Raw genomic sequence first — 16863 nt, forward strand, 5'->3', positions numbered from 1 at the left:
TAAACACTTCATAAGTATCATTTGAATAGCAAATATTTTGTAATAGTAAAATTTCATACAATAACCATAGTAGAACAACTTTAACACTGCCAACAGGCTTTTAAAAAAATATTAAAAAAAAAAAGACAATAAAAGAATAGATACATTTTATATAAAATTGCCAAATCTAACCATCAAAAGTAAACCTAATCAAAACATAGTCCATTAAAAACAAACGAAATCTTCAAATAAGTTTATGTCAAACCAAATAATTTCGATCACTATACCTTAACCATATAAACAAAAATCCATTGTATACGAATGAAGACATTTGTTATTATCATCCAGACCAAACAATCTCGAAAATTGTTTTGGTTTCCGGTTTACTCAGAGATAAAACATCAACAAAAACATACTATCCAAGCATATGATTCGAGATAACCTTATACCAAATAATTGTATACGATTGAAGACATAGATTATTAACATAAAGAACAAATAACTGCCAGTAAAAAAGATGAAAAAACACACCAATCGGAGATGTAATCAATCATTTAACCAGAAATAATACATGAAGACAAAGAAAAGATTCATGTATGCGATTGCATGTATAGATACATAATCGGACATGGAAGGTTTACATTTAAAGTAAATAAGATGATAATAATACACAAACACCAGTTTAGGTATGAAAAATACATGAAATTACCGATGAAGATTTAGAGGTTTTTTGATGAACTTGTAGAAGATGAAAGGTTTCCTTGGTACTCGTGATGAAGGAATAGAAATAACTGATATATTGTGTGAGATATATTACTAAAATATCCCCTATATATAGTGCTGATACACATGTATTTTTGGTGGGTTTTATTGCATATAAGGTGGAATATGTTATAAATTTGTAAGATCAAGTTTTAAACTTTATAAGTTATTGAAATTGACTTATAATATGACTGTACAAGAAATATATTAACTTTGAAAATACAAACTTATTCAATATATCAGTTATATATGTAACTATATATATAATGTATTTTAAGTGAATATGGGAGATCTTTAAGAGTTAGGTTCATTCATTTCGCTGTAGTACCTTCTTTTTTGTAGGGATAACCAATGTGAAGACCCTTATGGTGATGCCATCTCATTATCGAAGGCCACTATAACATGACACATCATACCATATTTAGCATGTGTATTACATATAACTTTCTTAACTTGTGATACGGGGTCAGTTTATAGTGAGAGTTATCGAGTTGAAATACATACTTAGTTTATCATAATTATATTAGGTGTTAAAAATAGTCTTTTCATAATGGCGAAACTTCATTGCGACTCACACAAAATTGATTATGCATCAGTTCTTATTTTAGGATAAGTGTGTATTAATAAAATAATTTTAGATAACAACTATAAACATAATAAAATTGGTTAACACAAATTCTATACTTTTATGAATATGTGAAAATGGTATCGAAGTAGAGATTCTTAAAAAGTCTCATTGAAGCAACAACATTTTAACTGCTTGAGGTTAATCAAGGTTAATCAACTCAAAAGTATGAATATAACGTGATATTCAAAACACCTTTTCCGGTACATTTACTACCAAAAATCAACTACAAATAAAGCATAAGATATCACCAAATGAAAATATAAAAAACCTTAAATACCTCCAACAAATTGTCAAAATGAAATCCATAAAAACATCAATAGCATATAATGCCTTATTCCAACACATAAGTCTTAAAAATTTGTAAAATGGAAATTCAAATTAAGACCATGGGCAGATTCCTTCATTTCTCTAATTTTGGAGTGATGAGGTCAAACTTGATAGCATCTTTTATTTCAACATCACCCGGAATGTTCGGACGTTTACTTGAAGAACTGTCAACAGCATCAACATCATAAACTTCTTGAAGGTTACGTTTGACGTTTTCCAACATTGACTGACCATGATCGGCAACATCAACATGCTCTGGTGTAACATTGTCACCAATTACAGATTGTGATTCCTGCAGAATAAATAAAATAATAACATTCAAAATTAATTTCTATGGTTATTAATGTATTAAGTTAAGTGACACTGTGCAAAATTTAAATGTTACCTTGGATATGAATTTTACATTACTGACCGAATCAGACAGTGATTGAACATTTGACTCAGACTGATCAACCTACTCAAAAAAACATATAGATAAAAAAAATTGTATATTAAGAAAAACGGTGATTGGATCACCCGCGGGGAGCGTGCTCGGTGGAATTAAAAGATGTTTATAATAGAGATATTTCTTGGGTACTACTAATATACCTCATTAATTTTCCATTTTTTCTCTAGCGCTGAGAGTATGTCATCGTCAGAAGATAACATAGAAATACCATAGTTTTCCGACTGGTTAGCAATGTTATAACTGGAAACTTTGATTTGAAAAGCAAACTTTCTGTTGATCAGCGTATCAAACTCATCTGGAAGTGCTTGAAAGCCTCCTTCAATCGAACTGTCAACCTATTAAAAAAATCCAGGAGTTGATTGAAAGCCTCCTTCAATCGAACTGTCAAGCTATTTAAATTGAGGAAAAATAGTTAAATGGTGTACCTTTGTATAAACATCCAGGAGTTGTTTGGCGGTTTTCTTAAAAAGCTTAATAGCTTCATAATCAAACAACGTACAAGACACAGTCCCTGTCGAATCCTGAACCCTTAGAGGTATCTTGTATCTAGTAGGCAGCAATAAACAACAAAAATCCAAACATGCACTTAGATTATATCTTATGTATGACTACAAAAAAACCAGTAGTTTGAAAGATATATATTATACCGATGAATAGGGGTAATTTCAACAGCCTCGCAATCACCGTTTGAACACTCAATGATATTCTGATCTAAAACGTCAAAGCTGCCATCCTCTTTTTCAACCAGCTGAGATCTCTCTTCAATTTGTTTCTTACAGTGATTGCATGCTAAATAGTACCAAGGCTTATTATTTGATATTGCAATAACAGTACCAACGATGACAACCTTCTTTTCCTATTATAATAAACAATTAGAATATAAGCCACAATTAACGATTAAATACATGATGTAGGAAATGTACCACTTCAATGGAAGAAATGAAAGCATTGAACACAAAGTCACCAGCATTTAAAAACTGTTCTTCAACATTAGATATCACTTGAGAACATGACTGTTTACTTGAAGACGACTGAGAAAACTCCTTCTCAACATACCTAGAAATGGAGTAATGTATTTAAAAAGAAAAATCAAAAATGACAGTTTAACTTTAATTCGAAAATGACTCAGAAATACCTTTCTTTGAACTCTCTTATCTCATCAATATCAGAATTCATGAAAAGACGACTTGCTTCAAACATATTGGTAAGGCCAACTTTTTCTGAACATCGTTATGCAAATGGAAAAGGAACATAAATAGCATATTTATTTATTAGTATATATATAAGAAATTAAAATAGATGAAAATTTTCTATGTTTCTTGATTAAATTTATTTCAAATGAGTACCTTGATAGATGTTTACCGTGCCAAAATGCACAAGAAGAACCACATGATCTTCTCGGTCCTTACCATTCATGTAATCGGACATCTCGATTGCATAGTTTTCCCATAATGTAAGACTAATCTTGGTATCACTGTACAATAAATTGTTTACATTTTAAGAATAAAAGCTTATATAATATAAAATATATATATATGTATATATATGTAATGTATTTAAAGTGAGTACTGGAGATCTTTGAGAGTTAGGTTCATTCGTTTGGTTTTAGTGCCATCCTTTTTATCCACATCCTCAATAGGATAAGACACAACCACATATCCAAGAAAATCTACGAAAAAGAAAGATGTGTTAGTTTAATATACGTTTGACTTTTTAAAAAGTATTAACATAGTTTAGATATAAATACAGACAAGTTAACTATAACTGGTATATAATCCATACCTATAGGAGTATTCGCTGGAACCTTTTTGGTCAACACAGATTTAAAATCAGTGAAACGAAAATAGTACCGAGGCCCAGACCAATTATCTATTTTAAGAAGAGAACTGAATGGATACAAAGATAGCTTCTGATCCTTTCCCGTAACCTTTATCTTTGTAGTATCTTTCGCAAGAGATGGTTTGTAAATCAATAAACAGTCATCAACAACCAAATGCTTGAGGAAGCGTTTGAAAAGCTTGTTCAAACAACTACATTGCATAAACGAACCCTGAAATCAAAATTACATAATGTATTTAAATTCATCAACATGCATAACAAAAAATCTATAATAAATTGTTAGGAAGTTTCATAAACTAAAATAAAAACAGTAACCTCCTCATCCATCAAAACCATATCAACTCGATATACTTGCTTTTCATCACCATTCATTTTTTTATGCCACAATGATATGATCTTCGCCTTGATGGTGTAGTTAGTTAGGTGAGCATCGAGTGACCGGAACATAGTAATCTTATTGTTCTCCATTGAAGTGGTATACAAGTATTATCTATTAATCCGTAAACTAATTTATAAACTACGCAATGTAAATTTTTTGGAATGATTGGTAAGTATTTTTGGAAGTTTAAAAAAGACAATCAATCACATATTATTTTAAGAAATGATTGTCGGTTACATTTCAAATATAGAAGATTCAATTTCCTAGTTTATTACGTTTTGAAAATTTTTAAAAATCATGCAATTAATATAAGATATACATTGTATTTATACGGTCTGTTTTTTCTGTATAATCATTTACAAAATTCAAAAAACATTTCAGCAGTTAAAAAAACCCTACATAGAAGATTTATTAAATCTGTATATGTGATTGATACGTACATAGAATATTTTTTCTGTATACGGACTGCTAAAATTTAAAATAACATATCAATTTAAAATTTGGGTACACATAAAGAGTAACAGCAGACTGCAAAAGTCAAAAACACGAAATTGTAGAATTGCACTCTGCTACTATATACGGAATAACGATCAGATGTAAACACAAAGAAAGACACAAATCTATACAAATCTATACCAATAAGTCAAATAACATAATTTTCTGATACGTATCTATACCTGGAGGATAAACAACACCATTATATGTGATTTATAAATAAATAAAAGAAATACTTCAATAAAATCCTTCAAACATAAAGACGAAATCGATCAGGGGATGTAAAAGTTAAGTAATGGAGGATAAACAACACCATTATATGTGATTTACAAATAAATTAAAGACAAATCTCAATAAAATCCTACAAACATTAAGGTAAAATCGATCAGGGGATGTAAAAACTAAATACGAAACATACAAATGTTAAAACACTTGTGAGAATGTGATTTACGAAAAGTGTAATAAGAAATGTAGAAATGAAAAGTTAACTAAAATACGAAACATACAAAGGTTGAATCAGTTACAATGATCAACAATCAACGGATGTAAACCCTAACTAAGTTAATCATCGAATGTAAACACAGAAATTAGGGGAAATCATCAGTGAAACAAAATATACATAATACAAACCTTGAATCATATGGAATGATCATGAATGAATGAATATAAGATTGAAGATCGTGTGAGCGAGAGTAGAACAACCACAGTCGGCCGATGAAGATGGGAGAATTGATAGGTTTCAATTAGGTAGGGTTTTTGTTTAAGTCTTTATATACTCGGGTCACAAATCAACATATGGATACCCAACACGGGATCCGAATGCGAATATCTACTTTGAGGCTATTGTTTCCCGCCAAAAGCATCCATGTAGTTGCATGATGTAGGGACACGTGTCCCACATCTAATTCATTTATTATATATATAGATTTCATCCATTTTCAAGGTTTAAATAAAAAATTGTATTTAGTAAATCATAACACTATTTTAGTCTGTTGAATAATAATCTGTAAACCATACTAAATTTAATAGAATGCTGTTGATTACAATAAAACAGTGATTTTCGATTTTTCACACGTAATTACTTCAATTTTTTATCCTTAACGTTATTAGTTAATGGTACTCGTATTTAGAATTGATATATATAGCTTTTAATATTAGTGGGATTGTTATTACATTTTATTTTTTTGGAAAGGAAAAAAAACTACTACGAGCCGAGATCTTGTTTGCGCTTTTTAAGTTTGAGTTCCACGTGGGTTTTAACGAACTTGATATAAGTGGTGGTGGGTGGTGTGGTGGACGATGGTTGGGTATACGGTGGTGGTGGGTGGTGGTGATTGACGGTGGTGGGTAGTGGACGGTGGTGATGGTAATGGTGGTGGTGGACGTGGTGGTGCTTAACCTTTTGCAGACGTTAAAAATCTTAGAAGTGGTTGGGCCAAGTCTGCACCAAGAAGAGCTCACGCAGACGTTTTTTAATGAAACGTCTTAGTAAAAACAAACAGTCTGCAGATGACAATGTCTGCGTGTGGTCAATGGTCTGTGCGGCGCAGACATAAGAGGTTGCGCAGATCTTTTTTAAAAAAACAAACACCACCTTACTTATTTGCTAAATAGAACATATTTTACGAAAAAAATGTTAAATAATCAATTCACACCCACCATCAAGATTGACCAAACATTTCCCTTCACATGCACATCAAATTGTTTCGTATAAATCACTCTGGTTTCAAAGATTAAGCTCATGAAACCATGAGCAAGCTAGATCATATGAAAACTCGTATTCTAAAACAAATTTGTATTTAAGCATGTTTGAAGTTTTAATTTTGTTGAAAAGTATTTGGTAGTATACTAATTCATATGGTTTGGTGGGTGTTGAGAAGTGTAAGCTTCTGGAGCACACATTTCCTTAATCATTGAAACGCCTTTAAAAGATAAGCAGCAGGAACGCACGTGTTTAAGTACATCTCGAGTAGAGTTGATTTCTGAACATTTGACCCGTCACACCTGCCACATAATTAGCAACTAACCGGTACTCAGCTCGTGACCTCCCATTTGAAAAGTCATGAGGCTACCACTCAACCAAAAGGCTCGATGGTGAACGAATCCAATATTAATGACTTTTTTTCAACTTGTCCATTAATTGATCTTTGTACTTGAAGGTAATATATTCGAGTAATCATGTACCAATAACTGTATCAAAATCTTGGTTCTTCTGTCCTAAATCATAATCTAACAACAATTATATTTTACATAATACCGAAATGAACACATTTTGTGCTTATATATGTAGGCCGTCCCTCAATCCCTAGAGGATCAAGTACTGAATATATTACATGTCATAAAACTAGATTTATATTTTGGACAAAAACCACTGCACATAAAACAATTAAATGCCTAGAAACCTACTTCTTGTGTCCACCTATATATCTACTAGCCAGAACTTCTAGATTGGTTGGTAATATAACAGTGAACCCTACAGCTTTCAATTGTTGTGTTTGGTCCACTTCATAGTTGAATGGTGATGTACATATACATTTATTTGTGTGTGGACAAATGCTTGCATAGGCAGAAATGTGCGTATATAACCTTGCATGTATCCATAAACCTCTTTGTATACATGTATATATGTACGTAGTTACATGTGCGTGTATATGTAATTTTGGGATCTATGTAAATAAGTTGTAATGGCAAACAAGGGACAGATTCGCAAACTTGTATGTGCTAGTCAAACAAATCGGGCACTCCAACAACATTTCAGTTCTATTTTGAAATTTGTAAATAATTAATGATATTGTTTTAATTACACACGTACTATGATAGGGTGGGGTTCTAGAGTGAACACTGGTATATTTGTGAACTGATTGAACAAATCCTGACCATTGATTTAATCATCAAATCGTAAAATACACTAATCTATTTTCATCATCAAATCTTTATCAAATCATGGCCATTGATTTTAATCAAGGGCTAGGATTACTTCACACAGTTCACTATCAATCAAGGGGACTCTTCACAGATGAACCTAAACCTACTATGATATATCGTTTTAAATCAAATGCAACCACAAGTTAACTTGTTTCCATAGTTTTATATAGAGTTAAATGTCATTTTAGTCCCTGTGTTTTGGCCATTTTGCCAGCTTAGTCCAAAGATTTGAAACGTTATTTTAACAAAATAATTATATAACTTGGAATATATTGAAGACACGATGAACAGTAACTCAAAGACTACTAATTAATACTAAGTCAAGCACGACCCGCTTCGACAATAGACCTTAGTATGGTTTGTCAGTAGTCATGTACACAGAAAAGGCCTTTTGAGTTACAGTCGGATGAGAACGCAAAACTGTGACTTTCATGTCCCCCTTTTCTTTAAACTGTTTTTTGGTTTTTATAATTTTGGGGGTTGAAGTACATGTTACAAACTGTTTACAAACGGTTATATGTGGTGTGGTTAGCTAAAGGAAGGGTACTGGCTAGATCATGTGAGTGGTGGGTACAACGCTTAAGACCATTAATCCTCGTTGTAGGACCGAGGGACATGAGTGGTAGATCTATTTTCGGTGTAGCGAGCCCACACCCATGTGGATCGGGGTTTGGCCCATGAGGTGACTATGTCTTATTGCCGGAGACAAAATTTTCTAGGTTTGAGTCTTCCTCCATCACGTCACACATATTAATGGCCTTGCAAACATTAATGACCTGTTTTCCTTGTTGCTTTCATACCGGGATTTACAAACATACATACATACTTACTTATAATGATTCCAAGGTTTATTCGAGCTCACACATTAAACACATGAACTCGCTCAACGTTTGTTGATGTTTTCAAACTACATGTAATTCAGGAAACTAAGTATGGATCTGGCGGGCGTTGAAGTTTTCAAGTGTTGTTTGGAATAAAAGATGTCATCTGGTGTCGAATTATTTGGTGTGTGTATCCTATCCTAGATAGGATGCATATTCCAAAGCCTAGTTTTCATTAGTGTCTTTTGTGAAGTCCTTATGGAACTTAAAACTTGTTGGTGTTGTATTCTGAACGCGAAGTCTGTGTTTTGGGATTTAAAACAATGTTGCATGTAATGTTTTTAAGACTATCTATGGATGAACATCTTGGTTTTATCATACAGTTGATTGTTATGATTGAATGCAATGATATTAAGCAAGTCACACATAATTACGCTTCCGCAAAAGTCAGGGTGTGATAGACACGTAGATGCAAAATTTAGCGACACTTTATATGTATTAAAAATATGCGTATAAGTATTTTTGGAAATAACTATTATAAAATATTTAGAAATTTAAAATAAAAATAGGAAAAGTTTTAGAACTAGACTATAATAACTCCAAGAAAACATAAACCGTCCATCGCATGATTTTAACCTTCAATTTTACCTGAAGAACACTATTTTATACACCTTGATATGGCTAGATAGATGATTTTATTACAAAGAAAAACATAAATATTATACCACAAAATTGATTATGTGACGGAATTCTAGTTTATCTTTAAATTAAGGGTTATTGAATTTTAATAATTCAAACTTTGACCAATTGAATAATCTCAACTTAAAAAATTCCCTCTGCGAGTCCCAACTTGCAAACTATTTTCCTCCATCGATCATTTTCTAACTCGGTTCTAACCAAATTAGTTTATGTTGATGTGGATGATGACACGGTTGACGTGGATATACGATGACGTGGATATGTCTCTCTCACCCCTTTCTCCCTCTACGTCCATCAGCCACCACCAACCCACCCTTTCTCTTCTATCTTCTTATTCTTCTTCTCTCTACTTTCTCCCTCTACAACCTCTACCACAACTACAATCTGCTACCACCCACCTCAACTATCCGACATTATTTGATATTTGATCCGTTTTCTAATGTACCGCCCATGACCCTTCAGTTTCGGGGGTTCTAACCCGACAACACACTTGCTCTGACACAAAATCCTTTAGAAAAGAGAAAACATGTAGGATTCAAAAAAGAGAAAGCTTGAGGAGGCCAACATTGGTGAAATCACTACTAATACATTAGAACTGTTGTGTTCACTTTTAGACCCGAAAGAACTGTCGTGGTGGTGGTGGAGGTAGAGAGAGAAAGTAAAGAGAGGGGGGATGGTGGTGGTTGTGAGTGGCTGGTAGTGGTGGAGGTAGAGAGGTAGAGGGAGAGGGATGGCGGTGGTGAATGTAACGGGCAGGGATGGCAATGGGTCGAGTTTGGGACGGGTTTAGGAAATCCCAAACCCAAACCCGGTTAGATAAGCTTGTCCCAAACCCGTCCCAAAACCCATCGGGTTTCTAGAGGATAAATACACATCGGGTATCGGGTATACCCGCGGGTTTCGGGTAAACCCGTTAATTTAAAAAAAAAATACCCATTGGGTATACTTGACCAAAAACCTATCGGTAACTACTAATTAGCATTATCACTATAAAAATATACTAAATAACTATAATGCATACGAAATAAAATACATATATGTATACAAATAGATGTATCATATCTTTACATATTTACATATTTAAAACTATAAAAGAAATTATATCGGGTATACAATCGGGTAAACGGGTATATCACCAAATCCCAAACCCGCGAAAAAATAAAAACTAGTCCCAAACTTGTCCCAAACCAGATTATCAAAAACTAGTCCCAAACCTGTCCCAAACCAGATTATCTGACCCTAAACCCGTCCCAAATGTGTCGGGTTTCGGATTTACCCATCAGGTTCGACTTTGATTGCCATCCCTAGTAGAGGGAGAAAGGGATGAGAGAGACATATCCACATCATCATCCATGTCATCGTATATCCATATCATCATCCACGTCATCGTATATCCACATCATCATCCATGTCATCGTTCACATCAATATAAACTAACTGGGTTAACCCATTTAGAAAAAGATTGATGGAGGAAAATAGTTTGCAAGTTGAAATTGACAGGAGGAATTTTTAAGGTGAAATTATTACCGGCCAATTGGTCAAAATTTAGATTACTAAAATCTAATAACCCTTAAACTAAAGAGTTTTGGGTTATGTGTTTAAAAGTTAAGGGGTTGTTTGGCAACTTCTGAATGGTTAAGTGCTGAACCAGTAAGAGGTCAGAATTATTAAGAGGCAGTGTAACGCTTAACCCTTCAGAGGAAAATGTCTGACCAATTCAGATTAGAGGTTTTAACCATTCAGACTCTATATAATACTTAACCATTCAGAGGCAAATGTCTGAACCATTCAGACATCTGCTCACGAAACAAACAGTCTGAACCATTAAATGCTGAACCAGTAAGATAGATGTCTGAAACATTAAAAGACTCATTAAAAGGTAAACAAACAGCCTCTAAGTATAATAAAATACCAATCAGCGACAGTTTGGAATAATCATAAAACTCAATGGAAAGCTAATACCTTATCTATTGGTGGCCGGGTGATGTTAATTAAATCGGTTCTCGACAGTCTGCCTACTTTTTATTTCTCTATGTTCAAAGCGTCGGTCAAAATAATTAATACTTTGGAAGGTCTTATTAGGCGCTTCCTATGAGGTGGTTCGGATGAGGTAAGGAAGATGAGTTGGGTAGCGTAGGAAGTCGTCACAAAGCCTATTCGGGAGGGTGGTTTGGGGATGGCATGGTTGGATGTCAATAATATAGCATTGCTTGGTAAATGGTTGTGGAGGTTTTATAATGAACAACAGGCGTTATGGAGGAGAGTCATAGTGTCTATTCATGGTGCTAGTCGAAGTTGGGGAGTTGCGCCGGTTAATGGTTTTATTATCGGTGTTTGGAAGAATTGTGTGACGTTTTGGAATAAACACAAGGTCCAAGGTTTCGGGTTTAGTTGTATGATTCGGGGTCAACTTGGCAATGGAAAGCAAATACGTTTTTGGGTAGACACGTGGGTGTGCGACGACTCGTTAAAAGATAAATTTCCGACTTTCTTCACGCTTGAAAGAAATAAACGGTCGCTTGTTTGTGATAGAGTGCGATTACAAAACAATGTTAGGGTGTTGTTTTGGGAATGGAGCCGACCTCTAGTTTCTGTGGAAGAGATTGAGGCCAAAAATCAAATGGAGATGTTGTTGCAGAATGTGCGGTTAGAAGATAAGCAAGATAGTTGGGTTTGGAGAGTCAGTGATGATCTTGGTTCACAGTGGCATCGGTCAAGAAGTGGTTACGTGGAGCGGATAATAATAATTTTGGGCGCTTTGGCTTCTCGTGGAGTAAGTGGGTTCCTATTAAATGCAATATTTTTATGTGGAGGGCGTTCTTGGATCGCCTTCCTACTAAGGTGGCATTGATTAGACGTGGCATTTGGATAGATAATCAATATTGTGCGTGGTGCGAGAGTAGTGATGAAACTATTGAGCATCTCCTTATGGGTTGCGCTATTGCAGCAGGAATCTGGCAAGGAATTTCGACATGGTGCAAGATTCCAGGTACATTTTTATTTCATGTTAATGATTTGGTGGAATGGCACGAGCACTGCGACACACCCGGGAATAAGAAGATGGTGCTTCATGGGATAATCATAATTGCTTGTTGGAGGACCTGGAAGGCGAGGAATGAAACTATATTCTCAGGTAAGGAGCCAAAGGTTGTGCACATGATTGCGGATATTAAGACGTTGGGATTCTTGTGGTATAAACATGGGTTTAAAGGTAGTGTAGTTGATTGGGATAGGTTAGGGTGTTCATCGAATCGAATATCGAATTTTCGAATTATTCGAATTGAATCATTCGAATAATTTTTTATTTTCTCTTGAATTCGTATTCGATTCGAATTCGATTAAAACTTACCAAATTCGATTTGAATTCGTACTCGAATAAAAAAACCCAATTCGTATTCGATTAAAAATTCGAATTCGAATAAATTCGATTTAATTCAGATTCTTTAAAACCATGTAAAATTCTATCAAAATGAAACATAAATATTAAAGCAGCCATAAAGCATGATATCACATTAAGAAGTTCCAAATAAAGTACTGATGTCTGTCGTTAAGGACATGCAAAAACCTATTTAAACTATTAGTATAGAATAAGCAGGGTATCGAACCAAGGGAGGACTGTGGAAAGTGTCGTAGTGAAAAGGGTTGATTAACTATTACTGAATGGGAAAAACAGTTTGTTTGATTGTGAGAAATAGCTAAATTAACAAATAAAATTTGTGTTTTAAATCAATGAGAGAAAATATGGTTCCTCCAGATTTCAGGTTTTGCAATTAACTTCAACTATGTGTATAATCGTTACCTACATAGACATAGGTGTTAATTTTTATTCATTAATTGTGATAACCAATGACTAAGTACTCCGGTCAATACATAACGGGAGGTTATCGAATGATTATCAATTACAATTTACAAACCCTAACCCCATGTCAAATATATCCCAATTACTAGAACTCTCGGGAACTGAATGCTTAGAAATTAAGGTTTAAATAAACGTAACTGTTTACAATCAAGAAATCAAATCAATGGTGAAAAGCATCGAATGCTTAGATCACCAGGTAAAACGATTGTGTCAACACATAATATCAATCAACTTACAAAAACCCTCCATCCGGAAGAAACCACAAAAAGTTTAGCCGCTCATCTCGCACAAAGAATCTTCAAAAGCTTGAATTGATGAAGAAATCATGGTTGATTCGATGATCGGATGAAGAATCTTGATGGAATTGGGTGAAAGAAGCCTTGAAAATTGAGTCTTGGAGTGCCCTCAATCGATTGTAGATGATAAATGATGAATACCAACATCACAAACCCTAATATATACCCTATAACCTTATTTGCGTCTTTTTTTCGTAACCCCAACCGTAGGCTACGGTTTGGGAACCGTAGCTTACAGTTTCAGAATTCTGACCAACATCAGCACCCAACCGTAGCTTACGGTTGGTGAACCGTAGCTTACAGTTTCAGCAGATTCTTCCAAAATTGTTTTCTTCATAACTTCTTCGTTTTAGCTCCGTTTTACGCACCGTTTTCGCCCACGTCTTCGTAATTCAACCCTCTATCATGCCATCTTCTAATATCTTCATTTTCAATCCATTAACATTCCCCAAAACTCATCCAATTTTCGTATTTAACCTGCAAAACATCATTTTCTCATAGTTATCCAATTCCACACATATAAACAACCAAATATGCATAAGATTAGACATTAAACACATATAAATCACATTCCTAAACCCATCCATCAAGTACCATAGGTCTAAAATTCAAAACGAGAAGTCAGGAATAACCACTCCACATTACAAGTTAATATTTTTAGTGTTATAAATCTATTGATAGATTTATTACTTAGATTTTAGTTATGGTCCATGTAATGGGTTTGATAATGGGTAATTTTAATACTTGGAAAAAAAATTTGAAAATAATTTAGAGTATAGCTTAACAAAAGTTATATATGCATTATATAAAAATAATAAATAAAAATGTACAATTTTTATTCGAATTTCAAATCGAATCGAATTTGAAATTATAAATTCGTATTCGATATAATTGACTCGTATTCAAATTCGAATTCTTTTAATCGAAACGAATTCTTGATAATCGAATCCAATTTAAACGAATTTCGAATTTTTCGAATTCGAAATGAATTCTGAACACACCTAGGATAGGTGGTGTTCTTTTGATTTGATGTAATGAATATTGAGGTTTTCGGCTTCCTATTTCCGTCTTGGAAATAGGTGGCTGGTGTTTTTGGTTTTTGTTTTAATGAAAGTTAAGTTTAAAAAAAAATTCCACATAAAACTCAAGTATGATAAAATTCCAATCAGTCACAGTTTGGAACAATAAGGCTAGAGGGTATGGTAATGGTCCTACCTTGGAGAATGATCCGCCACGTAGGCGCCACATCATAGTCCTCCCAAGGATAATCAATCCCACAAAACTAGAGGGTATGGAGGATGGTCCTAGATGATCGTACCCCACCACTTTTATATTTTATATTTTTTTAATCTTCTACTTTTTTTAACATTTAACAAATAAATTAACTAAATATTTTCATTAATATTAAAAACATATCTTGAGCTGGTACAACAACTCAAAACTCTTTCCCGGCAAGAAGATAAAAGATTTCCTTCGGGCTATAGTTGGCTATCGCCTGCGTTGCGCGACAATAAACGGAATATTTCTCTTTCTTAATATGTACGTCTGTGTTTCGGTATGTATGTATGTATGTATGTATGTATGTATGTATGTATGTATGCATGCATGCATGCATGCATGCATGCATATAAAAAAATAACTTAAACTTAATAAAAAAACATAAACTTAATAAAAAAACATAGACTTAAATAATTTGATGCTTCTTCATGATGTCGGTTTGTAGTTTTTTCAACATCAAACGTTTCGGCTCGGGATACTCATCGACATCCATCGTTATTATTTCCCATTCCTTGAGCCGAATCTTTTCATCGGAAATTCGGATTTTCTCATTGGACAATCGAACCTTTTCGCGTAACTTTTCTTCCGCCACACGAGTCTTTTCTTCGATGGCCCGCTCCTTCGCCTTCGCCTTTTGGGCCGACACGTCCATGTACGTTTTAAAGTGTTCCATAAAATCGTCCATCTTCGGGTCCACCTTTTCCTTTTCTTTCCCCTTCGCCCGCTCCTTCTTTGATTTGTCCCGGCCCGGTGGACGCTCCACTTCATGTACGGCGTATTCTTCTTCGTCGAACTCGGTGTCATCATTTAAGTTTATGTGACACCTCGCGTCCGATCCACCGGCGCTAAAACTACCCGATTCCAATATCCTTTGCCGCTTCGCCATCTCCACCTCGTTGGGAATCGGCGCCCATTTTTAGTGCGTTCGCAAAACTTCCCACGCGCGAACGTGTGCGAAGTTGGTATTACCATTGTTCGCCTTGTACATCTCCAATGCCTTTTTAAACACATCTTCGTCGCTCATGCCGCTATGACGCCCACTTGAATATATTTTATTATATTCATCGCAAAACTTATTGACGAACCCGTTCATTTTTCGCCACTTTGATGACACCGAGTTGATATCTCGATACAGGCATTGGTCCATTAGCTCAAGGAACTTCGCCAAAACCTTGGTCCAAAACCCATCACCCGTTTGATTATTACCTATAAAATATGTTAAAAAAATATGTTACAAAAAATAAAAAACTAATTCAAAAAAATATAAACTTAAAAAAAAAAGTTAGTTTTACGAACCTTTTGTCGGGTGTGTAGACGTGCCTATGTAAGCCTTAGCTAAGGCTTCTTCTTCGATTGGCGCCTACGGTTTCGCTTTTGGTTTGGACAGTTGCTCAACCACCACTTGCTTGCCTTTTTTTCGTTTGCCCTTTTCTTTTTGCGGTTGGGTTTCGGGAACAACTTCCACATCGTAATCGGGTTCGGATTGTTGAACGGGTTGCATCGGGATCGGTTGGGGTTGAACGGGTGGCGTCGGGTTCGGTTGGAGATTAAAAGCACCCCGCATCATCATTTGTTGAAGGGCTTGATTTTGAGAGAATTGAGCAAATTGGTTCGGTGAGTGTTGGAATGAGGCAAAGGCGTTTGACGAATATTGGGAGAATTGGTTCGGTTCGATCGTCGGATAATATCCCGGAACTGAAAAAACATTCGGTTGCGTCGGGTTGTTGGGATTGTTCGGGTTGTTGAAGGGATCCATGGTAGAATATAACTTTATAAAAGTGGATGATGATTTATAAAAAATAAAGGGAGAGAGATCAGAAAAAGGGGGTTAAAATGGTGAATGGAGGTAAAAATGGGGTTGAAATTTATATAAAATGGTGAATTGACAGTTGGTTTTTAAATTGAAATTGGTGAATTTTTTTTTAATTAACGGTAATTTTTTAGAGGGGCCCACATGTTTTTGGATTGTCGCCAACGTCAAGTGCAAGCCGGAGAGGACGGGGCCGGGGGGAGGGGGTGTATGGTGTGCCGGCGTCGCCGGTCCTCGACGGAGGTGGGGACGAACCCCATACGCTCTAGCCTAATAAACTTTTAATAAAGTATACGTCGTAATTTGGGAAAATAAATT

At 34.8% G+C, this 16863-nt stretch overlaps 1 protein-coding gene across 1 annotated transcript; it reads right to left on the minus strand.

Moving 5' to 3' along the window:
• Positions 1–3034: 3034 nt before the first annotated feature.
• On the minus strand, positions 3035–4451 carry LOC118487430 (replication protein A 70 kDa DNA-binding subunit C-like). The gene is made up of 6 exons (XM_035984269.1): positions 4299–4451; positions 3927–4194; positions 3714–3813; positions 3491–3618; positions 3280–3364; positions 3035–3200 (listed from the first exon to the last, which is right to left on the minus strand). Exons 1-6 carry the CDS (start codon positions 4449–4451, stop codon positions 3035–3037), a joined length of 900 nt encoding a protein of 299 aa, XP_035840162.1.
• Positions 4452–16863: the final 12412 nt, after the last annotated feature.

Source organism: Helianthus annuus, chromosome 15, assembly GCF_002127325.2.
Source record: "Helianthus annuus cultivar XRQ/B chromosome 15, HanXRQr2.0-SUNRISE, whole genome shotgun sequence".
NCBI lineage: Eukaryota > Viridiplantae > Streptophyta > Magnoliopsida > Asterales > Asteraceae > Helianthus > Helianthus annuus.

Excerpts from the sequence above, each read along its gene's own strand:
- LOC118487430 (XM_035984269.1), bottom strand. The coding sequence starts at position 4,451 with ATGGAGAACAATAAGATTACTATGTTCCGGTCACTCGATGCTCACCTA. Across the intron at positions 3,619-3,713 it reads CTAACTCTCAAAGATCTCCA|TGATACCAAGATTAGTCTTA; the intron begins GTACTCACTTTA and ends TTTATTGTACAG. Across the intron at positions 3,365-3,490 it reads CACGGTAAACATCTATCAAG|AAAAAGTTGGCCTTACCAAT; the intron begins GTACTCATTTGA and ends AACGATGTTCAG.